This window comes from Penicillium pulvis (genome assembly GCF_028828015.1).
Source record: "Penicillium pulvis strain IBT 33274 chromosome Unknown contig_7_segment1_segment0, whole genome shotgun sequence".
NCBI classification, from domain to species: domain Eukaryota; kingdom Fungi; phylum Ascomycota; class Eurotiomycetes; order Eurotiales; family Aspergillaceae; genus Penicillium; species Penicillium pulvis.
In genome coordinates this window covers 1827044-1851804 of record NW_026643079.1, presented here as the reverse complement: position 1 = coordinate 1851804, position 24761 = coordinate 1827044, and the positions used below count along the sequence as shown (strand labels likewise).

At 49.5% G+C, this 24761-nt stretch overlaps 9 protein-coding genes across 9 annotated transcripts; 5 read left to right on the top strand and 4 right to left on the bottom strand.

Annotated features, from left to right (window-relative positions):
• Positions 1–1117: 1117 nt before the first annotated feature.
• Positions 1118–2667, top strand: N7503_008649 (putative MFS transporter; the record flags this gene model as incomplete). Its single annotated transcript, XM_057068196.1, has 3 exons — positions 1118–1138; positions 1193–2031; positions 2082–2667. The coding sequence occupies 3 exons, from the start codon at positions 1118–1120 to the stop codon at positions 2665–2667; spliced, it is 1446 nt and encodes a 481-aa protein (XP_056919051.1).
• Positions 2668–7690: 5023 nt separating this feature from the next.
• Positions 7691–9737, bottom strand: N7503_008648 (FHA domain protein; the record flags this gene model as incomplete). Its single annotated transcript, XM_057068195.1, has 5 exons — positions 7691–9071; positions 9126–9174; positions 9223–9355; positions 9418–9620; positions 9716–9737. The coding sequence occupies 5 exons, from the start codon at positions 9735–9737 to the stop codon at positions 7691–7693; spliced, it is 1788 nt and encodes a 595-aa protein (XP_056919050.1).
• Positions 9738–10697: 960 nt separating this feature from the next.
• Positions 10698–12813, bottom strand: tom70 (putative mitochondrial outer membrane translocase receptor (TOM70); the record flags this gene model as incomplete). Its single annotated transcript, XM_057068194.1, has 5 exons — positions 10698–10948; positions 11005–11478; positions 11538–12309; positions 12371–12450; positions 12504–12813. 5 exons carry the CDS (start codon positions 12811–12813, stop codon positions 10698–10700), a joined length of 1887 nt encoding a protein of 628 aa, XP_056919049.1.
• Positions 12814–13291: 478 nt separating this feature from the next.
• N7503_008646 (Aminotransferase class IV) lies at positions 13292–14107 on the top strand (the record flags this gene model as incomplete). The annotated part of the gene is made up of 1 exon (XM_057068193.1): positions 13292–14107. One exon carries the CDS (start codon positions 13292–13294, stop codon positions 14105–14107), a length of 816 nt encoding a protein of 271 aa, XP_056919048.1.
• A 20-nt stretch (positions 14108–14127) lies between these two features.
• N7503_008645 (tryptophan--tRNA ligase WRS1) lies at positions 14128–15709 on the bottom strand. Its single transcript, XM_057068192.1, has 3 exons — positions 15680–15709; positions 15217–15625; positions 14128–15152 (listed from the first exon to the last, which is right to left on the bottom strand). Exons 2-3 carry the CDS (start codon positions 15600–15602, stop codon positions 14243–14245), a joined length of 1296 nt encoding a protein of 431 aa, XP_056919047.1. The 5' UTR covers positions 15603–15625; positions 15680–15709; the 3' UTR covers positions 14128–14242.
• A 1643-nt stretch (positions 15710–17352) lies between these two features.
• On the top strand, positions 17353–19087 carry N7503_008644 (uncharacterized protein; the record flags this gene model as incomplete). The annotated part of the gene is made up of 2 exons (XM_057068191.1): positions 17353–17721; positions 17801–19087. The coding sequence occupies 2 exons, from the start codon at positions 17353–17355 to the stop codon at positions 19085–19087; spliced, it is 1656 nt and encodes a 551-aa protein (XP_056919046.1).
• A 309-nt stretch (positions 19088–19396) lies between these two features.
• On the bottom strand, positions 19397–21676 carry N7503_008643 (exosome nuclease subunit RRP6; the record flags this gene model as incomplete). Its single annotated transcript, XM_057068190.1, has 1 exon — positions 19397–21676. The coding sequence occupies one exon, from the start codon at positions 21674–21676 to the stop codon at positions 19397–19399; it is 2280 nt and encodes a 759-aa protein (XP_056919045.1).
• Positions 21677–21966: 290 nt separating this feature from the next.
• On the top strand, positions 21967–22388 carry N7503_008642 (uncharacterized protein; the record flags this gene model as incomplete). Its single annotated transcript, XM_057068189.1, has 4 exons — positions 21967–22007; positions 22075–22112; positions 22164–22234; positions 22296–22388. 4 exons carry the CDS (start codon positions 21967–21969, stop codon positions 22386–22388), a joined length of 243 nt encoding a protein of 80 aa, XP_056919044.1.
• A 1364-nt stretch (positions 22389–23752) lies between these two features.
• On the top strand, positions 23753–24400 carry N7503_008641 (histidine phosphatase family protein; the record flags this gene model as incomplete). The annotated part of the gene is made up of 1 exon (XM_057068188.1): positions 23753–24400. The coding sequence occupies one exon, from the start codon at positions 23753–23755 to the stop codon at positions 24398–24400; it is 648 nt and encodes a 215-aa protein (XP_056919043.1).
• Between the last annotated feature and the right edge of the window lie 361 nt (positions 24401–24761).

Here is a 24761-nt window from a genome sequence, read left to right as displayed (position 1 = left end):
TTCTATGCTCCACCCGTGAAGATTGCCTCAATGCTAATACAATATTCACATTGCTTTATGTCTTCAAGCGGGCAGTAACGCCAGCTGGTGTCGATGGACTGAAAGCAATTATTTTGATGCCTGCTTTTGCAGTAACATTCGCTACAACGCGGCTATCTCTCGCGGAACATGGGCTTTTGCTTGCGACAGAGGCCCCTCCGTTACTATTTTGGTCACTTTGACCAATGGAGATCCCGGTGAACGCTGCGAATTCTAGTGGATTGTGGTCATTTTCATGGTAGTCTTTGTCATCAGTCTCGTGATGTATAGTCTCAAAGGCCGGAGAGAATATGTCAACTCGCTACTGTTCAGAACTGATTTCCGGGTGAGGGTTGGTACCAAAACTTGTAGATTTTACAAACTTGATTTCTTATCCCAACAAGCTCGACTTTATTTTTGACTTTCGCGGGGTAAAATTGGAAGGATCTGGATCCACACATTCTCCACCTGTCAACCCCGTGCAGGCTGTGCTTTGGCATTGATTTCTAATTTTCTTACGCATGATAACAATATGGACCCCGGGATGTCCTATCGGTCGGATCCGACCATGGTTCTCACGGCCTAGATGCCACGCGTTACGGGTTCTTTGCAACGGCCCGGCTTCACCCCGCATTTTGGATCTTGGTGTATTTTATGAATTCCTCATATCCTATACGAGTGCCCGATCAACATCGGGCATGAACCTCGAAAAGGAAAAAAATGCACACGGTGCTCAGCATGGCAAAAGCTCGGCAAAATACTTCAAGCCACAGAACCGTTCGGTCTAGCGTCGCGCCCTTGCTCGTGGGAATCATCGCTTAATAGCGCCACAGACCGAATGCGGTCCCGAGATGCATCCGAGCTACCCCACGGACATCCCGGGGAAAATATGTGATCACCAATGGCATTGATTGCGTACCCAACAATTTGCGGGGAAAAGGGGCTTTGGCTCACATGGAATTCCCAAGGTAGCTTGTCTGGTTTTTCCCGACTTGAGCTGCCGGATTTTGTTTATATGAGCTGATCTCTCTCCCAATCCTCCCATCATCATACGATATCTCCCTTTCTTTCACATCCACCGAGTAAACTCTTACCCGCGATGACAGACGTCGATCCTAGGGTATGTTAGCGTGTTGCTTGATTTATATGGTACGGAGATCTAACCTGTGTATAGCTCCTCCCCAATCGGGTGCGATGGGCTGCCCTCTTTGCCGTCAACCTGTTCGTCTTCATGGGCAACATGTATTCGTCCGGCCTTGCAACAGGCTTTGGCTCTCTAGCAGAATACTTCCACATCGGTGATTCGATGCTATCAGGCTTAGTCACTTATTCAGTGCTGTCCATGGGACTGGCAAATCTATTCTGGATGCCTCTTGCCCTCTGCTTTGGCAAGCGGCCCATTGTTCTCATCGCTATGGCGATGTTCCTGGGCGGATGTATTTGGAGTGCGGTCGCAAAGGACTACAACAGCCTGCTTGGCTCTCGAGTCTTTGCCAGCTTTGGTTATGGTGCGATCGAGTCCCTTGGACCCAGCATTCTCTCAGACCTGTTCTTTGAACGCAACTACGCTAGCGCGATGGCCCTCTATGCCGCAGCATTATCTGGAGGATCACAGATTGGCCCTATGATTGCTGGTTTCCTCATCGAGTCCAAGGGATGGCGTTGGTTTTTCATCCTCTGCTCCATCCTCGCCGCCTTCAACTTTGTCACTGCCATCTTCTTCCTCCCAGAGACTACCTATGAGTCTGAAGAGGAGCTTGAGCAGTTTGAGGATGTCGAGAAGGACTCCCACAGCCATGTCGAGGCTGTCCGTGTTCAATCCCAAGGTGGCGACCGTCTCAAGATGGATTACGGAGCCCACTGGAAGGGACTGTTCACCTTCGGCATCACCAAAGAGGCAAAGGAGAAGGGAGTCATCAAGCACTTGGCCTATCTCTTCTTGCTGCCCTTCCCCCTCTTGCTGGTTCCCGGTGTGTTGATCGCATCGCTCATGTATGGAGTTGTTCTTGGAGGGTAAGCAAAACTCACTTCCATTTTACTCATCATCTGCTAATCCTGAACAGAGTTGTCGCCGTTTCTACCCTCTCCCCCGAAATATTCTCCCCACCACCCTACCTCTTCACCGCCGGCGGTCTCGGTCTTTTCTCTCTCAGCGGTTTCATCGGTATTGTCGTTGCCTGGCCCATCGCCGGACCCATGACCGATCTTCTCTCTCGCTGGATGCGCAAGCGCAACAACAACGTTCACCAGCCTGAGCACCGTCTGCCTGCACTGATCCTCCCCTTCCTGATCTGCCCTGTTGGCCTTGTTGTCTTCGGATACACCGTTGCACACCAACAAAACTACATCCGCCCGGCTGTCGGAGCTGCCATCAGTGCCGCTGCACTGACCCTGGTTCCCTCTGTCATGCTCTCATACGTCGTGGACGCTTACCCAAGAACGGCCGGTGAAGCCCTTGTCTTGGTCAACACATCAAAGAATGTTGTTGCCTTTGGACTGGCTACCGGTGCGTACTCTTGGATGGAGTCCAAGGGTGTGGATACCATGTTCTATGAATTTGCTGGAGTCCAGTGGATAGTACTGGCTCTGGGCTTGCCTCTCTACTTGGCTGGTCCGTGGCTACGGGCTCGGACCCAGAACCTGTTTTAGATTTAGATCATATGTTACCCAGTCATACCCATTTGTTATTCGCAAGCGAATATAACGACGCCAACTGCTTTTCATCGACTTGATTCTGAATATAAGTAACACTACTAGAGAATCTTTGTAAAAGTAGATTTGGTCAGCCTTGGTCTAAAGAATCCTTCCAAATGTTTCAACAACTGATCATGATTTGGCCCTAATTAAAATGTCACACCTGGGCATGCATTTTCAGTAAATGCCAGCAGGAACAGCTAAGCTCCCTAGTCTACTTATGGACCACAAACTCCCAAGGGATTTAACAGATACCAAGACCACAGTACTATCAGCGTATCTCTTGTTGTTACGGGTCTGAAGTATCAACCCACTTAGTGTAATATGAAGATGTTGGTGTCGTATTCAGTCCGGGCGGGTTGTCCGAGGTCTAAATGCTAGTGGACTGAGACTTGACTTGTCCATCACCTGGGCACCGCGCGACAATTAATCCCCGATGAAGCCTTTCTTCTCGAGCGCATGCAAAACCTAGATCATGTTCAAGGACTTTGAAGTTCTCCATCAGAACCTCGAAAATATATTATGTATGGATGAACAAGTCACAGACTTTGTTATATTGCTATCCTCAGTCCCTAAGCCGCATAAATATTCCAGATAAAGCAAAGCTAACGCAAAGCTAGAAATCAAGAACGAAGCAAGCCAGCTGCTACCTTGTGTCAACTTTGTAAATTTGTGTGGTCGAAGTCAAAAAAGAAAACCATGTACAGCCTATGAAGGCATCCAACCTGCCCACAAAGCGCAGCAATGCAAAGTCAGGCAGCATAAACAGTATATGAAGGAATAAAAAGACCCATGACGAACTAGCAAAAAGGAATTTAGGATAATATGCGAAGAGGACAAATCGGGTACCAACACGCAGAGCATATGATAGATCATAGACCACGAGGGGTGTTCGTCTCAATCTGCCCACAGCTCGTTCTATCTCTATTACTGTCATCAATTCGTTTCCAAGATCGTGATGCTCTCGATTCGGAATGTGAAGGGTAAGACGTGGAAGGAGTTCGGCTAAGAGAACCTGGAGAGGAGGGTGCCGATGATCCCGGTGTAGTGTTAGCCGTTGCTGATGCGGCAGTGGCATTAGTCCTAAGAGAGGATGCAGCCGCGGCGGGATTACAGCGTGCACAGATGAAGATGTTGAAACCCCGACCATGACAGCTAGTACAGATGGAACCCCTAAGAAATAAACATCAGGGCATGAGAGTATGTAGAGTGGATTATTTGCACGTACCTCGGGGCATTGCCGGCGCAATCCCGACAGGTCAAGACGGTCCGCCCGCCAATGCAGGATATATGACCCGGATCAAGATTGAGAAGGGAGTGTGCGTTAGCCATTGTGGCGGTTGAAAATAACAGATCGCAGTGAAGTGAGGCAGCAAGATAAATGCACAGCACTAGTATCGGTAGTGCTGCAAGGGTAGCTTGGCAGTTTAATAATGCAGTTATGAGACTGGAAGCAGAGTTTCCATTCCTTTGTAAAGCGTTCTATGTTGGTTGATGGATGCTGAAGATAATTGGAAAAAGATAGGAAGATGGCGCTTTATCAACCAGGCTCTAAATCAATAAACTTCGGAACAATGGGAAACAAGGCAACGCGTTGTCGCCAGTAATCAGACAAGGGTTTAATCTTGCCCAGGCCAAAATATAACGAGTCCGGAGTTAGGAGCAGTCGAGGATCGACTCTTATACACGCGAGGGCCTAGTGGCACACGACATCTCAGGGTAAAGGTTACATTCCGCCTAGCAGAAACCACAGATCCGAGGAAACCAACTGAAAGCCAGTTTCTGGATGGTCAGTAGGTCATTCGTTGTAACGGTGAGCTTGACTGCAGGTCAGGTTGGGTTCTATTCAATGATATGAGCCGGTCATATCCGTGCAGGCCACATATATCCGGAGGGTCATTGACCAATGAGAGAACCTAGAATAGATCTGGCATCAGAATTGGATGGCGGCGCATGAGCCATATTGAGTCTAGTCTAGTTCAGTTCCAGGCCCCACCATATTCGAGAGCGTACGTCGGCGGACGCGCACAATAAGGCATGTAGGACGACGACACTAAGGTACCTAGTAGCGCCCATACAGGGTTGTTGAAACGGGCCGAGCTGGTGGGGTGGGTCGTTGTTGTCGAGGAACGATTGATCCCACCGGCCGGGAACTAGAATGTGGTGGTTCGCCCTTTTTTCAGGTGCACACAAAGGGAGAGTTGTCAATGGCATTTACCATTATTAGACTGCAACGGTGTCCCCGGTTGCGCAGCCGTTCAACAGAGGCAGTTTCCTCAAGGAAAAAATAGGACAGGGATCATTCTATGGGAATATTCGGGGTCTGAAAATCAGAATCGGACCCAAGGTTAGGTCGTTACCCCTAGCAGGACTCCGTGTTGCCAATGCGGAAAATAAGTCCCAGCCTCATGGCAGCCACCAAAGCCCTGTGACTATTATTCGCTGAAGTAGGTACCCAGGGCCTGAAAAATACCCATACCCCTGTCAATGAATGCAGAAAAATGTGGCGGAGGGTACGAATAGGGGGAGGTCAGTTAGACTCGGGATTCGGTGAGTCCGAATGGAGACACTATCCACGGATAGTTGCATGGAAAAAATTCGAGGATGATCTCATTCCCGAAGAGAACACGGATCACAATGAGGTGATCTTTGTCAGATTCATAGACGAGTCCGACCTAGTGATCCTCCAGTTCAAGGCGATGACCTTTGCATATTGACGGAACTGAGTGGGGTCGAGACGCATACAACATCGAGAGCAAGTCAGGGTACCAGGTGGATGGTATGCAGCTAGCAATGGAAATAGAGCAGAGGACGTCATTAGAAGATCGAGAGCGGAAGTGAGCTGGAGGGGCCTTGTACGCCCCTCCAAGTACAAATTGCAGGACCCCTCCAAGATGCATGTCGGGTTCGCATACATATGGGGATGGAAGAGTAAGATGACGGAGTATCACATGCGTATTGGCTCCCATTAATCACCTCCGGAACAAACGGACGTGATAGTCGTGTATCTTGGTTCGTGTGAGCCTTTTTCCAGGGATTAAGAAGAGGGCTCCCCTGGCTCGAATCACAATGTAGATTGCCATTAATCTTTTATAGAAAAGAATGATAAATCTGAAAGTTTGCCCGGTGATGAGCGAATCAGAGACGAGGGAACACGTCAAAATCTTGGTCTCGTGGCCAATTGTATCATATAAGGCATCGACAAGAGGGTAACGCTCTCGCGCTCTCACTCTCGAAGCGCCATGATTACGACATGGTAGATATCTTCGATATATAAAGTGCAAGTAGCCGTCAAGCACAGCATTAAGCAACCCGGGGCACTGCCACGCTAGGACAAGACCCCGACAAAGGCATCAATTCTCATTCTTTGCTAATCTGCGTTGCCTAAATCCGGGCGACGTAGATGCAAGGGATGCCCGGTAACCGTTGAGGCCTATGTCCACCAAAACTCTTATCACCAGCTGAAATGTCTGAGTCATGGTGACAGGATTTATTCTCCGCTCAAGATTGCAGCCGTACCAGTCAGCACTCAGAAAGGTGCCTGGATTTGTGGGACCCGTGGGCGGCGGGTACATGAGCCTTAGCCCATTTGCAAAGGACCGCCTACGAGCTGTTGATGCATTTGAGAGATTGATTGTCCATCGAAAGGATTTCGGGCTTGTTCGACTGAGAAAAGGAGTTGACCTGCAGCTAGCCATTCTCCATCACGCGCTAGGCTCGGAATTTCAACGCGGACTGGAGAACATAGGCTCGCACTAAGATGCGCGGTGGGCCAGGGGAGGCCTCGAAATGGTTGGAAATTTAGAAAGCAAGGAAAGAACGCCTTGAATTCTGTAAAGAAGCTCTCTGGTCGACATGTGACACATGGGCAGACGAGGTCCAATGCAAAACAGCAAAACAAAGTGGCCAGTCAGCTGACATGACGAGGATTGAGCTGCAGCCCGATTGATGAAGTGAATTCCGATCCTTTGCTCTACCAGAAAGAATGTAGACGATCTGATTCGAGGTGGAATGACCTCGGACTTTCTAGGCGACATTCAAAGCAAATGATGAACTACTGCTGTGTGAATCTACCGCTACTTTTGTCCTCCTGTCGTTCCTTTCTGGTGGTTCGGTGCCTCAGGGTCTGGTCCGGGGTCTCGGGGCATGCTAGCAGCTGAGGCAAATCGGACTTGACGGAGTGACGCTGACAGGGCAAGCTACTGGAAGAGGGAATGATTCCATGCAAAGTACACCTTGGTAGACATGTGACGGACATTTGGCCCACAGTCCAATATCCTCTTCTTCTTGACTCGAGGGGGTTTCTGTGAGACTCATCTTCATACTTAAAATTACATGGTCCATTTTATCCGGATTGGGACCCTTGAATTCTGTGGCATGAAATCACAGCAAGTCTTTTGAATGAGGCTGCCGACAAAGAACCGTACCTGGCAGCAATGCAGAGCATCCCAAGGCTGAGTGCTGATCGTGTCACGCGCCATGTCAGGATCAGATAGCAGCCGATAAATGCGTTGATACAAATGGGAACTGATACAACAAGACGTATAAGTCAATTGAGTCATGGGGGGATTGATTTCTTGCTAAAAGTAGATATCATAAGCAACGTAATACCGTCTGAGGCATACTGAAGTCGACCTAGACAACCACTTTGGCATCACACAAGGGGGAAACAGCAACGAGGAGAGTTTAGCCATAATTCGAAGCAAAAAATCAATAATCACCGAATCAACGCACATAAACTCCTTGTCTCAAAAACTCCAATCTGGTCGTGAGACATACTGGCCCACCGAAAAATCTCTAGTAACCGAGAAACTCACAGGGAAATACCGTGGAAAGGCCCCGATCACCTGTGCAGAGGGAACGCCGAAAGATAATTCGTTCGATTCATGTAGCTGGATCAGCCAGGGAAAATGCCTGACTTCACAAATGAGAAGAGGCAACGTCTGAAACACTGCTAGGAGACCCCAAAGTTCTGAGTTCACTGGAAGTATTCAGCGGGCAGGGCTGCTAGAAGAGCAATTGTGCCAAGCCCACCCAAAAGAGCACTGACCACGGCAGTAGCTGTGTAGCATGCTAGGTTCGATGAGTGTGATGACTTTACTCGCTTGCTCGGAGGCTCAGCCTCGGACAGAGCCTCTACCTCGGACAAGGCGGAGCTAATCGCGGTGGTAACCTGAGACTGCTGAATGGGATTCAGGCTTGGTTCCTGAGATGATTGAGCGATAAGCTCGGGAAGCTGGGCGTCTTGTGTCTCCATTTCGAAAGCCTTGCGCTTCAAGGAGACTCTAGGCATGTCTACCCATTCAGTCTCATTGGTCTCTTTGTCAGCCAGGTTATCGCAGGAAAACGGCCCATCACGGTACAGGTTGGGTACATATCCAGGAATTTCAACATTAGGTTGGTGATGAGCGATAGGGTCGGAAGATTTCTGCACATCTCCTTGGTTGAAGGTTTGCGAGGATGGGCAATTCAAAAGAGAAGTAATTGGACACTTCGGGAAGCGCACATGAAGATCATGCAGATGATTCAATTCGTTGGATTTGGGCTCTGAGCCACCATTGGTAGTTCCTGTAAACGACGGAATGGTGGGCATATTACTGGGCGCGAACTCATTGTAAATCAAGGCTGGATCAATGCATTCCTTCTCATTCTCCTCGACGGATGATCCATCATCGGAATCATCGGAGTTGTCAGAGGCAGAGTCATCTTCAGAGGGAGAGGCAGCATCAGAGAGATAGTCGACATCGGAGGCAGAGTCAATGCTGGAAGCTCCACCAGACTTAGTGCCAGAAAGCAGTATGTTATCCAGCTCATAACGTTCCTCATCAATGCTGGAGCTGTCAGAGTCCGATTCGATCTCTGAGTTATCTTCATCTTCACTCTCTTCGTCGAACTGTTCATTAAGCTCTCGTTCGATCTCCGAAGACCAATTATCCTTGTAAAGCTTCACACCAAATCGGGGGTAATCCGATGGTCCATCGGCAAAAGTTGTATCAGTGGTGAACGGGTGTGGCGGGTACTGCTGGTCGGCAATGACTGGGGGCGGAATATTGAATGGGGGTGGCGGATAATGCTTCCTGGGACCATGACCATCAGGTTGGCACTCCACGTGCTCAGGGATAGAATGAGTCTCAGATGAGGTGAGCGCAGGAGAGACCATGGCCTTGATATCTTCTGGTGGATTGTTTTCAGTCTCCTCGAAGGTCCCAATAGACTTGATGATAGTGACTTCTTCGACATCACTATCGTCGGGCACGCAGAAGGTGTTGGTTGAAGTCTGTCGCAGTGGAGGGGTGGGCTTGGGCTCGGAAACGGTCTGGAGATCGTTCACATGGGTAATTTCGACATCGTGTGTAGTCCTGAGTAGGGAATGAGTACTGATCCTAGGAAGCCAGTGCCGGGGCTTTACATACTGCCCCAACCAGTCGACCTTGCAGCGAACCACTAGCGCCGGGAAAACGTCTGTTGGATGTGTCAGCTTAAACCTTCAATGTGCAGATAAAGACAAACCTTCGCCACGTTCCACATCAACGCCAAATCGCAGAATATCTCCGCTGAGTAGCGGTGTCGCCTCCCCAAAGATCAAACGATTATTGTTCAGCCATGTTCCGTGGGTCGAACCGAGGTCGTTGATATTGAGGATCTGTACTTATACATCAGCATAATAACCACGATAGAAAGACGACCAGTAGAGAATGATCGTACCATCTTTCCAGGCTCTGTAAGCAACTCCGCATGGTCCCGCGACATCACCCGAGAGTCAAACCATCCATTATCTTGATGCGGAAGGCGGTTCTTTAGACCTCTCTTTGAGGAGCGCCCAATAATAATCGTCTGGTTGGTGTTGCCGAGAGTAATTTGTCGGGTCACATCGTTGTCTATCCCCAGTGGGATAAGAGTCACCTGAGCTATTGAGGCAACAGCTGCGTCAGCAGACGCAAAAGGAAATGGTTCAGGTATCTTCGCAGGGGAAGCAGAAACGAAACCAGAAATCAGTACTTACCTCGAAGCTCACGATCGGACATGGTGACTGAGTCTTTGGAATGTCAGCCCGAATACTTAAGAAGACCGGGGAAGCCTGCAGGTTACGGTGATGACCATGAAGCGTGGGAGAGCTTAACTTGTTGCCCGACGAACTTTAAAAGGTGTGCACAGCAGGAGATGTGAAGTGAGAAGATAAAAGAGACGTAAGTAGAGAAGGAAACAATAAGGGGAAGATACTGGTGGGGAAGGTGGGAGGAAGGTGAGGTAAGAGGGAAAGAAAGAGGAAGAGGGGTAGGATGATGAATCAGGTTAAGGTCAAGGCTCAAACAAACGGAGGGTCGGGACCTTTAGGAAACTTTGGACCAGGCTTAAGTGAACCAGGACTTGCACACAAAATAAACTCTTTTTATTCAAGGCTTCACAGGAGAAAGATGTGCTGGTCAAAACGGTTAGGCAGATAAGGCAACGGTGATGCTATAGTACAAGTGGGGCACTCTCTTATCGAACTTGAGGATCATGTGGATTCCGAGTGGATCCCTTTACCCCAAACACATGAGACATACCATCTTTTCATACTCCCAAGGTACAAGACTACTAAAACAAAAAGAATATATCGGAAACGTTCACATTCACCTCTATGGTACACAGATTACTCTCCAACATGCGCACATCCAGTTGGCAGGACACAGCCTTGGCCCCAAAATTCCCGGCATCTCTCTCGGTTATCTCCGCCCCGCTGCCCAAGATCAAGAAAACATAAAGTGGAAAGGGAATATGCCAGTGGGGGTACTAAATACAAGCAGAGAAAAAATAGCCTGGGCAACTGCGAGATGAGTCGAAGAAAGCCAAAAGACTGGGATCATAGAATGAATAGGGAAAGGAGACATTGCAAACCCGACTCCAGATTTTGGGGAGACCAGGGCAGAAGCGAAGAAAGGAGAGAGATGGGAGAAATATTGGTAGCGTGACGGGGGACAGACATTAATTCAACAACCTCACTTTTACATGGGAGGAGCACCGGGGCCCATGCTACCACCCATGGCGTTCAGGCGGGCAGCCAGCTGGGGGTACTGCTCCTGGACCTCCAACTGGGTGCGAGTGGCCTCGGCGTAGGAGATGGCGTTGATGATCTCGGCCTCGGTACGAGCAAGCTCAGCTGCGCGCTCGAAGTACTTGAGAGCCTGGGAGACCTTGCCCTGCTGAAGGAGCAACTGGGCCATGGTGCCAACGGCAATATCACACTCAGGATCGACTAGAATGCTAAGTTAGTATTGGGGGCAAAGGGAAATCGAGTGAATGGTCACGTACTGATCAGAGCCTTCTGGCAGAGGTTCTCGGCCTCCTGGAAGTCGTGCTTCCACTGGAACAGGGCGAGGGCCTTGTTGATGAGCGGTAGGACGTTGATGCCCATGGGCTTGCTCAACTGCTCCATCTCAACAGCCTTATCGAACTTCTCAATGGCCTCAGCGTAGTTCTGCTGGTCAAGGAGAAGCTCTCCGTAGTAGTTGTAAACATCAGGGACCTCCTCAAAGTTCTTCACCGACCGGCGGAAAGTGGCCATAGCTGAGGCGACGGAGCCCATCTTGTACTGGGTCACACCGAGTTGAATGTGGGAGAAAATGAAGGATCGGTCGAGGTCGATGGACTTCTGGTAGTCCTTGGCGGCTTCGGCAAACTCACCCAGGATGAAGTGGAGCTGGGCACGGTGGTAGTAAATATCGGGGTCGTCCTTGTCGTTGTTGATGGCAAGCTCGAAGTCGTCGGCGGCGGCATCCTTGTTTCCTGCGCATCAATTAGTAAATTGTTATATGGATCGACCACATGTCGTGAGATTAGCTTACCAAGCTCAAGGTGCAAGCTAGCACGCTTGATGTAGCTCTGAACCAGGGACGGTTGCAGCTCCACACTCTTGTTCAAGTCTTCCAAAGCAGCGGGGGCATTACCGCCCAGGTATGTGAAGGTAGCGCGCATGTTGAGAGCCAGGGACTCGAACTCTTCGAGATCACCAGCCTCAAGAGCCTTCTCGAAAGAGGTAGCAGCCTCCTCGTAACCCTCAGCAGACTTCTTAGCCATGGCAATCAAACCCTTGCGCAGCAGACCCTTGCCAGAGTCCTCGCTCAGCTCAGCGGTCTCCTCCAGACCCTCGGGAAGGGGACGGGGACGGAAGCTCTGCAGGTAGTTGGAAACAAATGTGGCGCTGGGCAGCTTCTTGCTGCGAGCCTCAAGAATGGCCTGGCTCTTCTTCTCGGCAACCTTCTTCAGCAGGCGCTCCAGGGAGTTACGGCTGACGTCGTTGGAGAAAGCATCGATAATGCAGCTGGCAGTGAAGTCGAGGAGAGCCTCGCTGAACTTGCCGAGGTGCTCGTAGGCAATAGCCCGGCGGTTCAATGCCTTGACGTATTCGCTGTCCATGGCAAGAGCAGCGCTGGTGTCCTCAACGACCTTCTCCCAGTCCGACTGGACGTTGTAGCAGGCGGCACGGTTCGAGTAGAAGACGGGGTCGGGCTTGCAGATAATAGCACGGCCATACAAATCAATGGCCTTGGGGTAGTCCTTCAAGCCGTAGGCCTTGTTACCGGCGGCCTTCAGCTTGGCGGCGTACTCCTTTCGGGTCTTTCATTCAATGTCAGCACATCCTCCGAGGAAAGGGGCTCGAGCAGCATCAGGAACTCACCTCCTCCGACAGCTCACCCACGGTCGCCTCATCAACCTCGGGCAGCTCCTCAGGCTCATCGGCCTTCTTAGCAGCAGGCTCTGATTATGATGTCAGTCACCGAAGTCCATCGTATGATGCAATGAACACATACCTTCTTGAACAGAGGCAGGTTTGGCCTTCTTCTCCTCCTCGACCTTCTTCTTCTCTTTCCGTCGCTGGTTCTTGCTCTTCTTGTGTGCAGGGGGAGCAGGCTTGCTGGAGTCGGACAGGTAGTAGACAACTCCGGCGCTGGTGACGACAACAGCGACACCGGCAATGGTGTAAACCAGAGCCTTATTCTCAGATACCCATTTCGACACGCGATCCCAGACGGACGAAGCGCCAGCTGGCGGCAGAGTCGCAGTGTCCAGCACCACGTTTTGGGTGGGTGTGGGTGTAGGTAACGGCGACGCGGACGACATTATGTGAGCAGGAACCGGGCACGGCGACCGATGCTATGAAAGTCCTGGGGTTCTGTGGCGACGTGAGAATCAGTACGGTTGACACAATGCGACGAACGATGATGATAAAGGAAGGGAGACATACCGATCTCTATGACGCCTAAAGCGGGAAGTGTGAGATAGGGAGAATGATGGAGCTCTGGAGGAAAAGTCAAGAACTCGATGATTGCGCTGCGGCCAATCACGCGCCGCGCGACGGTAAGTTCTCCACCGTTTGAACACCACCAACTCGGCTGCACCGGGAAAAAAAGGGATGCACCCGTGAACCTTCATGCAGCTCGTGCAGCTTTTGCTCTTCAATTGAGTCTGGTGTCCAGTCTCAACTTTCGTTCCTTTTTGCCAGGGAAATCAATTACTGGCGCGTGAGGCAGATCGCGACTAACGTCTGAGACTGCATTATTAACGGTTATACAGCAACAGCCATTGAGGATTCTCTACAATGTCTTCGAATTTGTTTGTGGTCAAACATGAATACCCCGAGCAAGCAGATTTCGAAATCTTTTCATCGTTTCGCTATGACCCCAACCTTCCAAGTGTGGCCCTACAACACCCAGAGAAATGCCCCGAACCATTGGACTCGCCCTACTACCTCCTGGCCTACCACCAAGACCGAATCATAGCCGCTGCACGCCACTTTGGCTGGAGAGATGTATTTGACAATGGGCCAGTATGGATGAACGGAGAGGTGAAAAATCTAGACAGATTCTTGAGTTGGCGGGTGCCAGACAAATCTCGGCCCTGGCGGTTGAAGCTTGTTCTACAACGCAATGGCCATGCGTATTGCGAGTTTTCAGAAACTGGTCCTATGGACCCACTCAATTTCATGACTCCGAATCTACACACAAGTCCAGACTCGCCTGTTTGGCGGGTGTTCGTCGACATGGAGCGTACAGAGCCATCTGGCTTTACGACACACAAGACCACTTCCCGAGAGAACTACACGCTTGCTCAGTCCCGGGCCCATATTACCCCCGGAGTGAAGACAGAAGAGGTGCTTATGGTGAACTTGGATGGCGAGATCATGGAAGGGACTATCACTACTCCGTACTTCCGGCGCGGAGATGCTTGGGTCACCCCGCCACTTACCTCCGGTGGCAATGCGGGCACAACAAGAAGGTACGCATTGGAACAAGGGTTCTGTGTTGAACAGGTGGTCAATGCCTCGGAGCTTGTGGACGGCGAAGAGTGTTGGCTAAGCAATGGAGTACGAGGTTTCATGCGTGGTAGTATCTCTCTGAGTTCACCAATGCAATGAAATGAGCCTACATATGACATGACATGTAAAGATGAAGTAACGGATATTGAAAATGCATTGAACCCGGGAGTCGTAACGCTAAAGTTCTTTTGCCAGGATTTTAAAATATGTTCTTGCTCTAGGCCTTGGCAGCCTCTATTTCTTTTCGGCCACAACCGGGTTAGGGTTTCCCTTCCACTCGAGAGGGCGAGGACGCATGTATTCAGCCACAACCTCATCAGTGACCTTGGCCCGACGCTCCTGGAATGCACTCACGTACGTCTGAAGCTCAGCGATACAGCGCTGCTTCATCTCACCAGTCATCATCTCACCCTTCTCGTAGGCGGCGCGGATGCGTTCGAGCTCCTCATCATCCTCAAGGAAGAAGGTCAAGTACTGGAAGGGCACATCGACCTTGCTGTTACCACCCAGCTCGCGGTGCAGCTCGGCGGTCTCCTGGCCACCGGAGAAAGCGAACTTGTTGATCTTGTTCTTGATCTTGTTGGGAGTATCGTTCATGAAAATGGCGGAGCTATCCACACTGGCGGACATCTTGGAGCCCGGTCCCTGAAGAGCAGGCAAGAAGACAGAGTGGATGAGCGAGGGCTTCTTGTACTTCATCTTCTCGGCGTGTTCACGGCATTGACGGAAGTAGGGGTCTTGGTCGATCGCGCAGGGAATCAGACAGGGAATAGAAGAGACCTTCTTGAAGTCGGTACCAAAGATCTGGGGGAAACTGGTCGCAAAGGCTGTAGCAGATTGGATGGCGCAAAAGTGGAACTCTCCAATGTTGTTGCTGTCATTGAATCCGAAGGTACCACGGATCTGGTTGATTGTGATGCGCTTGGCCAAGCGGCAGATGTTCTCGTAGAATGCGCCTCCCACGAAGTCGAAATCACTGAAGATGAAGGTCTTCTTCATATCAAATCCAACAGCAATAATGTCCTTTGCGTTGGCCTTGGTGTATCGCTTGGCGTCCTCAATCTCGATCTTGGCGGAGTGCATGTACTTCTCATCGTCAGTCATCATGATAACCAGTGGAACGTCGAAGACATCCTGCAGCCACCTAAATAAATCAATGCAAATTAGCGCTTTGAGTACTATCTGGAAAGCGACCAGGATATTCATACTTGGTGAATTCGAACGGCACAGTGTGTCCCACGTGCATACTGTCACTGCTCGGACCACGACCAGTGTACAGGTAGAAAGGCTTGCCCTTCTCATGCAAGTCGAGGATCTTGGTCAGGTCACGGTGACTGAACACAATGCCGCGGCGCATGAATCGGTGCGGCCGGTGGCCAGTGACCTTCTCGAAGCGCTCAAGGATGGTAGGAGTCAAGGGACTAGCGCCGAATTGCTGCACCAGTTTGTCGTAATCGACAGGGAGCAATTTGCCCGACTCATCCACACCACCAGAGACATCGAACGGTGTCACGATCTGGCCGGTAGACTTGGTCTGAGGGACCTTGTCTTCAATGTTCAGGTTGTTGATCTCGGGGGTAGCTTCGTCCGCCATGGTGTGTGATTACCGAGGGAGTTCTAGCCCGAAAGGATAATTAGTATGGCACGTAGATAATCAGAAAAATTGCTTACTTTCTGGGGTATATTTTATTGACTCAAGACTACAACGAAATTCTTCTGCCCCTCGCGGGCACGATCGGCGGATGAGTCAGGCTGCTATCAGTGTGCGCTCTGATTGGACGATACCGAGTGTCACATGGTCACCCCGCACTATAGAGGTATACAAGCATTAACATTCATACTGATGTGCATAGATCATATTTTGGTCGATGATTCTATTCATTTGAGTGGCTGGGGTGCATCAATCTAGGCACGAGAATCGTATCGCTATTGTAGTCATAATACCGTACTGAATTCACTGTAGTATCTATCCAAGCCTCTTGTTCTATACGATCCGTGAAGTGGTCTTCACAGATGGCAATTGAAATGCAGACATAAGCGGATAGGATCTTGGTTATGGGAAAGCTGTGTGAGCTCACAGAAGTCTAGGACTGTGGATTTGGTTTTGTCATCTATTGACTCCATGGCTCTTTTCTTATGAACGCAGGATTTGACACTACAGCTATCGCGATGAACGCTACAATGCACTCCTACTAAAGACCATGCTGCCTGTGCAATCTACGCGAAGGACTGGAATCGGGCTTTGATAAGTTGGAATAGTTTTATATACCACAAGGCCCGCGACCTGCCTTACCTACATACATGCATCAGGGAAGCCCTATACTTATGCCACCGGACTCAATGTCTCTGCCGCATCATACACACCAGATAATGAAATGATCTTGGATGAACACATTCCCGGGAACACTTCCGCCAGTATCTCGGCATATGTGGTGTATCAAGACCCGGCGATTTGCCCCGAGCCTGAAGCATATCGGCCGGAACGCTGGCTTGGCGATGCAGGGAAGGAACTTCTGCCTTACTTTGTGGCTTTTAGTGCCGGCGCCTGTGGTTGTATTGGTCGCAACGCAATATCAGTTATCTTGAGCAATCTTTCCTCCTTGCGTCATATCTGACGGAGACTAGAGTGAGAGCTGAAGAAAGCTGAGAGGTGGAACTTTCAGCCGGTAAGGGGTCGATGCTAGAATGGCGTACACGTACACTGGCAAGATCCGAGTCAATAATGCATTATCTCATTTATCATGCGGTAGGCAAATCAAGAGAGAACACTTGATTAGCTTAAGATTTGGCAAATAAACTGTTCATCAACGATCTTCTTATGTTAGATCAATGATGCGTGATATAGCTGTGCGTATGATGTGTCCACCTACTAATTAGATGACTGGTATTGGCCAAGCACCAAGTCATTTCAATGCCCCCACGTCTCTTCAACGGGAATAAATCGGCTTGCAAGAGCATGATGATGTCAATACACTTTCAAACTCGGGCTGATTTACCTTAATGGAATGGTGATTCTCTCATGGAAAGCGCACTTGATCAGCGGCAGTAGGAAAAAGGGTTCCGTCAACATTGAAATAAGACGACCAATAGCCGAAAGCTAAATTGCTCAAGAAGGCAACCGGCGGCGAGACTACAAGGTTTTCAAAGTCACGACCAGCAAGGATCAGCATGCGGGGCCCCCGCGTTTCGGGTGCGGCACGACTTTCCCCAGAATTGTTGTGACGACAACCAGTAGTACTGAAGTTCCTGTATATAAAAAGTTAAAGTGTCCCCTTCCAGAGGTCGATGGCAGCATTGTGTTTTGTTCCTTCTTCTATTATCCACTCCACACTTGTTCCACCAATATGTCCTCGTTTGATAAGGCTTCCCTAGAGGCCGGGGCAAATACAAAGCATTTAAAATCGGCCCATGATGTTGATTTTGAAGACGATGTACACATTGAGAAAGTCGAAGGTGGGACAAACATGGGGAATATCGCTACTAGCGTCGATAATATCCCAATTAGCTGGTATGTCTGGATGGTCGCTCTAACCGCCTCCATGGCGGGTTTGTTATTCGGATATGACACCGGTGTCATATCGGGAGCGACCGCATACATGGGCAGTGATCTGAACAACAGACCAATAACGAGCAACGAGAAAGAGCTCATCACATCACTTTGTTCTGGAGGAGCCTTTTTCGGGGCTATCTTTGCCGGCAACACGGCAGACAGGGTACGTCGAGATGTTTCTTTTCTTTATTTTTTTGCTTTCTGCATTCCCATTGTCGCAGCAGCTCACATAAAATACCAAGTTTGGTCGCAAAATGGCAATCTATATAGGTTGCGCTTTATTCATCATCGGTGCCGTCCTCCAAGCGGCAGCCTATACCATCGCCCAAATGTCCATTGGACGCGTTGTGATTGGATTCGGTGTTGGTTCAGCAGCCATGGTCTTGCCGCTGTATGTGGCGGAAATTGCACCAGCAAAGTCGCGTGGAAAGCTTATCGGATTGAACAACATGTCCATCACCGGCGGTCAGGTTATTTCGTATGCAATCGGCGCAGCATTCGCCAGCGTCAATCATGGATGGCGATATATGGTTGGACTTGGTGCTGTGCCGGCCATCATCCTCGCCGTATTGTTGCCCTTTTGTCCCGAGTCTCCTCGTCATTTGATCTATAAAGGCCGTGATGAGGAAGCCCGTGTGATCTTAAAGAAGATATATAAGGGAGCAAATGATCTGCAGATCGATGCTGTCCAATCATCAATTCAAGTCGCTTGCGACCAAGCCCGTGAGATCAACGATGGTGGTACCGCGTTTAGCAAAATCAAGCAGCTGCATTGCGTCCCCAGCAACCTCCGTGCATTGATCAGTGCCTGCGGACTGATGGTTATCTCCCAGCTGTCCGGTTTCAATGGCTTGATGTATTACAGTGGAACCATCTTTGGTACGATTGGATTCAGTAACCCTATGGCAGTTGGCCTGGTGGTTGCTGGTACCAACTTTATCATGACCTTTGTCAACATGATGGTGATCGACACAATGGGCCGCAGACGTCTTCTCCTCTCTACGACCTGGGGAATGTCCGCCGGTATGATTGCGATTGCGGTTGCCTTCAAATGGATCCCTTTCGACCTTGAATCAGGAACCCTCGAATCAAATAGCGGAGTACCACCAGCTGCTATCGCAGTGATTGTTTTCATCATCTGGTTCGTCGTTTTCTACGGCGTGTCTGTCGGTAACACCGCATGGATGAGTACCGACTTCTTTCCCTTGGAGGTGCGTGCCATGGGCACCATGTGGCTCACATGTTCCAACTGGGGCAGCAATGTCATAATCTCCAGTTGTTTCCTTTCTATGATACAGTCTATGACGCCGTCTGGTGCATTCGGTTTCTTTGCGGGCATTTGTGGCCTTGGTTGGATTTGGTTGTATTTCTTCTATCCTGAGGTATCAGGGCTTGTGCTTGAAGAAGTCCAGGAGGTATTTGAGCATGGATTTGGAGTAAAGTATGCTAACAATTTGAGACGGGAGCGTAAGCAGATCATTGAGGAGAGGATGAAATCTCAAGATAAGCCCATTGCGATGGGGCATTGAACTACACCTAAATTGTCTGGTGGGTTTGTTTGGTTTATAACGGCATGATTGACTACTTTGTACTAGATACTTCCATAGTCCAACTTTTTCCACGGTATCTAAGTCGATCAATGGTTTTAAAATACATATCTCATTGTCAGGGAAACCCCGACCTCTATAGGTACATAAAGAATAATCCCAGAGTCTTCCAGTGGCGCACGGGTATCGCTATGCTTACATGAACAAAAAGAAAAGGGGAAAAAAAACAAAAGACATAACCCCAAACATGCTTTTAGAGCAAGAGAATAAGGACTCCAATGACCGAGACTTCTACTTGCGGAATGTAACAGACTTGCCAGCGATTTCGCGCTTGCCATGGCGCACACCCGATGGAGCTTCAAGCGCCTTCAAGTAAGGGTTGTGAGCCCTCCTATGCTTGGACTGCATTCCAGGGGCCTGTGCAGAGGGTGCGTGTAAGACCGAGTCTGCGGCACCGTAATCAAACGGAGTAGAGTCGGCCTGAGCCTGAGCGGCTTCCCTGGCCTTTTGGGCCTTTCTCTCTTTCCGGGCCTTCTTGCGTTGCTTCGCTTCGGACTCTTCGTCCATGCTATCGTGATCAAAGCCGTCGAGGGTTAGTAGATCTTTCTCTGGCTGATCAACTGGGGTGACCTTGCGCTTGCGAGGACCACCAAGTTCCTTAACAGTGAAGACCTTCTTCTCCTCTTGTGCCTCAGGGGTTGCGACAGGTGAAGGATCCGCCCTGGGAGATGGAACCGGCTCCATCTTCACATCAACAAACTTCTGTCGCGCTTCAGCAACGGTGGATGGCATCGGCGGCAAGGGAAGAGAAAGTCGGAGTGCCTCGGTAGAGGCGGCAAGAGAATACTCCAGAGGAGCAGCAGGCTGGGAGATATCCAGAGTGTTGCCCCAGAACTGAGACTTTTCGTAACGTTCAGCAATAGGCAAGTCCGCATCCTCCACTGCAATGGGCTTTGGAGCGTATTTTGGCGGGGGTGCGATGTCACGCCATTCGGGGCCGGTGAGACCAGCGACCTTGGCTTCTTTGATGGTATCCAGAAGATCGTCGATGCGTTCCTTGGTGATTGGAGTCATGGGTGATAAGGTGCGGAGCAGGGAGCCCATATCAAGGGGCATGGTCTGGGCCAGCCGGAAGAGCATGTGTTTCGGGAAAACACACTGGAAGCCCTCGTCTTCTGCTCGTGCAATGTCGTCGCGCCACTTGTGCACGGCCTTGAAAACGGCAAATTGCTCTTTGCTGAGTACGCCTGCATTGCGAGTCAACAAGTCGTACCACCCTCCCGGACCGTGTCCATTCGTCTCGTCATATACCGGACGCTCATATCGTTGGAGCGCCTCGTTCTGCGATCGCTCATTGACGTAGTCGATCAGGTTGCCATCCGGGGTTGATGCTTCGATGAGCTCGTTTCGTAGATTGTCGTAGATGAAAAGAAGGTAATGGGTATCAGAGCGGGCATAGTCAAACATGCCGGATGGAAGAGGGCGGACACGCCAATCAGCCATTTGGTATCGCTTATCGGCTTCGAAATTGACGAATTTCTGCAGCAGATACTTCAAGCTCCGCTTCGGGTATCCCAATGCAGATGCTGCGTGGAAAGTGTCAAACATGCCAACCATGTACAGGCCCAGATCGCGCTGAAGCCAGATTATATCCATGGTGGAACCATGTAAGACCTTCAGAATCGAGGGATCCGCAAATACTTCGTTCAAAATTTGAAGCTCCTGTCTCCATGGCTTCAGGGTATCGACGATCCAGTCCTTATCCCGTGTGCTGATTTGCATCAACGAAACAAGACCATGGTAGGAATGCACATCATGATGTTCCAAATCAATCGCAATCTCTTTCGCCTCTTTCAGCTCTTTAAGCATTTCCTTGACTCCGTCCAAAGTATCGACAAATGTAGCAGTTGTGTCCTCAAATGGCAGATAGTCGATCGGGGGTGAATTTTCGTACACTGGCTTCTGGTATTGCGCAGCACGGATCTCGGTATCGTAAGGGCTGGGGTAGCCCTCTTTTCCGTCAATCTGCTGTGTCTGCAACGATTTTTCCAACGGCACAATCGCATGTGGCTTGGTTTTGAGTAAGGGGCGGAAAGGACCCAGGTCTGAGTTATCAACTTTCTGATCAAAGAGCAACTGCGGCTTCGGGATCTTTGACGGGCCGTAGTCGTAGATAGTGGGGAACTTCGTTGTCTTTCTTGCGATGGGGGCCTGTTCTTCCTGCGACGGACTCAATTTCTTGATCACACCTGTAAATTCATCGAGACACGCATCTGCCTTTTCGAGAAGCGAGTCGATCACGTCGACCACGCCGCGCCAATTGTCCTCGATCGAATCTTCATCTTTCAGCTTCGGCGCTTGGAGGTCTGTTCCGTTCGTGGCCGCTTTCAACACTGCCGAAGTCAAAGAAAGTACTCTTTCACTCTCCTCGTCGAGCAACTCGGTGAAATCGCTGCTGGAGCTGCGATGGAAATTCAAATCCTCCGAGGCGAGCTGACCTACGGTGCGAGACACATTCAACACAGCGGCGATCACCTTTTCCTGGAAAGGGGCATACTCCGCGGAGTCCATGATGGGCTGGGCTCAGACCACCAAATTCAGAAGGACGAATAGGGTGCGTTGGCGTGAGGATGTTGAAAGCTCCGGAAAAAGTTGATTAGAGAAATCAGAGAAATGGCAGTGGTTGACCGCCTGCCCCAAAAAGTCAAGATCGGCAATGGATGCTTTGATTGGCCGAAGTGGCCAACCGCTCTTCCCTTCATCTCTATCCATTCTTGATTTCGCCTCTTTGAAACCTACATATAACGAAGTTACCTTGAACATCAACCTTGCCAGATCCTTTCGGTCCATAGATCTCCAACATGGCTGCCTCGATTGCCCCGGAATGCAATGAGACGAAAGAGTAAGCTTTGAGTGGACATTGTTGCCTCTTCCTCAGGGATCTGGGATAGACTAACATGATACTCTAGGCAATACGATACTTGTTTCCTGAAGTGGTACAGCGAGAGTATGTTTGTCTAATCCTGTCTCGGGGCTAAACAGTGTTGACGCTAAACAGAATACCTCCGTGGCAACACCAAGTCAAACGACTGTGATGAGCTGTTCTCCAAGTACAAAACCTGTTTACATGTAAGTCGCGGCCACATGCCTAGTCGAGGATCCGACACTAACAATTAATCACCCTGTGTAGAAAGCACTCAAGGAAAAAGGCATGGACAGCATGCTGGACGACGCTCGAAAGAGCAGCAGTGAGACCGATGCAGAGTTTCTCAAAAAGTCTTGATTTGGCTCCCCTTGTATTATCTCCACTCTTCTTTTGTGTTTGTATTCTATGAGCGGCATCGCATTTGAAACTTGAATAGTGTCGAGCATGGGCGCAGGCATGTATATATATTGGCGACTCGGCACCCGTACCCATTGCCATCATTGTAATGAGCGAACATTTGAACATTTGAATTTGGCTATGCCCGTGATCTCAGGGAATACTCAATCCACCTGACCACAAGTATCCCCAGGTGCTCAGGTATCAGGTGGGTCAGGCCATGCCCATTTGAGACAAATCGCATTTAAATATCGTTGGCCGGACTTCGAATCATTCAACTGTTTCATTGACAATGCTAGGAATGAATCTATGTTGACTTGGGAATATGATCTCGAGACTACCCTGAGAATACCACAGTTATGTCCAGGCCTTGCTTTTTTACTTAGCAAAGCGACTTTTTGCAATTTTATTGCATGAGCTGGTATAAGTATCACGAGTTTCTAACTGAGAACCCTACATTGTACGCAATAACGCCCTTAACTTTAAGGTTAATTTAAAAATTCATGACAAAGCATGTTCTAACGTTGAATTAGGAATTTTTCAGGTGCCAGGGACAAGAGTAGGGCTGAATGCAGATCGGGTATGTCCAAAGTCTATGTTACGAGACCACAATCGCGTAGGGTGTTCGGCACAAGTAGCGCAAACCACCCCACCGCTCTGTAATAGGAATAGTTTCCACATTAGAACATCATGAAAGTTGAAAAACACGGCCGATCGCTTCCAAAACAACATGAAGAGCAGGACCGCTCAGTGAAACTCGAATCACATCTCTTCCCTGGTGTGTAGCTCGGACACAACATCCGCATCTGAACTTCAAGCGGGGCCTATCTCCGGCATCGCATGCCTGATCTGGGCTAGCGCAAGGAATCTGATTAGCGTTCTGAATGGCTTGGGTTCGTCCCAAATAATTAGATAATTGATTGTTACAAAGTGCTGTTATCAGAGGATGAACATTCACGACGCAGAATACAATCAAAGAATTGAGTGTCACCGAAAGAATGAAATGCTCACTAGGTAGTATCAACATAGCTGACTCTACATATCCCAATTTAAATCTTCTTCGCCTCTTCTCTGCTATCTTTAACCCCACTACCTACCCACCTGAGAGTGTACGATATTCTGACCCACTCTTGAAGCCGAGACGACCTGATCAGCGAATATTAATTGCCGCGTGCCCAAGTGCCACTTTATTTCCTATCTCTGCCTTGAACACTTAGCCGCGTCACGAGTCACCTACAAAAAAAATTAGCTTCACCTAACGTGGCTCTGAATCAGTACCTCAGTCAATCTCTCCAAATATTTTGAGACAACAATTTACAACAAATATGCCTTTCCGACTACATCTCATTCGGCATGCCGAGGGTATCCATAACCCCGGCCATGACACAACAATCCTCGACCCGATTTTGACAGAGAGGGGAATCAAACAAGCAGAGGACCTGTCTCACGACTTTCCTTACAGTGAAAGCGTGGGTCTGGTACTTACATCACCTCTTACACGTACCCTTCACACAGCACTGGGCGGGTTCCAAAAGACCCTGGATGAGAAGTACTTCGCCAATAACTCCGGCGTGCCAAACGGCGCAAGACTTCTTCTAGAGCCTGATATTCAGGCCCACTCTGCACGTCCCTGTGATACAGGCTCCGACTGGTCGGTTCTGCGATCAAGATTCCCTTATCTGTCGTGGGACTTGCTTGAACTGGACCCTGCCTTCCCTGCCAAAACGGGCCGGTATCTACCTGAACAGGAGGCTTTGGAGCTTAGAGGACGGGCGGTGCAGCAAAGATTGAAGGAGCAGTTTGAAGAGCTGGAGGGGAGTGATCGACCTGATATTGCTCTTGTGACCCATGGAGGGTTAATGAAATTTGTTTCGAACGACCATAAAGTGCCAGACACAGGGAAGTGTCGTACTGTCTCGGTCACATTCGATGACGAGTCCAGACTGATAGTACAGGACATTGCGGCCGAGTAATCCTTACAGGCTAGTGAGATGTCCGATGGAGATCGGGGTACATGGCATAGAAGAGGCCTCGTGTGTGAACGGCATTATGTACCATATATGTAATAATATCGAGTACATGCCCAGGATTGAATCTCGAGTGTCTTTTGTGGCTTTAATCAAGCGATTGATTGATTTACATGTTCTTTGATACTTCAAATAGCTTTTTTTTCTGTATTACAATCACTCATATATTCTACATCCGATCATTTACTGAGGTGTTCATGCAATTTTTTGTGGTTTTCGATTTGAAGGCTTCCAAATAGAAGACATGCAAGCGAATTAAATTCAGGACTGTATACAGAGTGCAAATGTTCATCAACAGGCCGAGTAA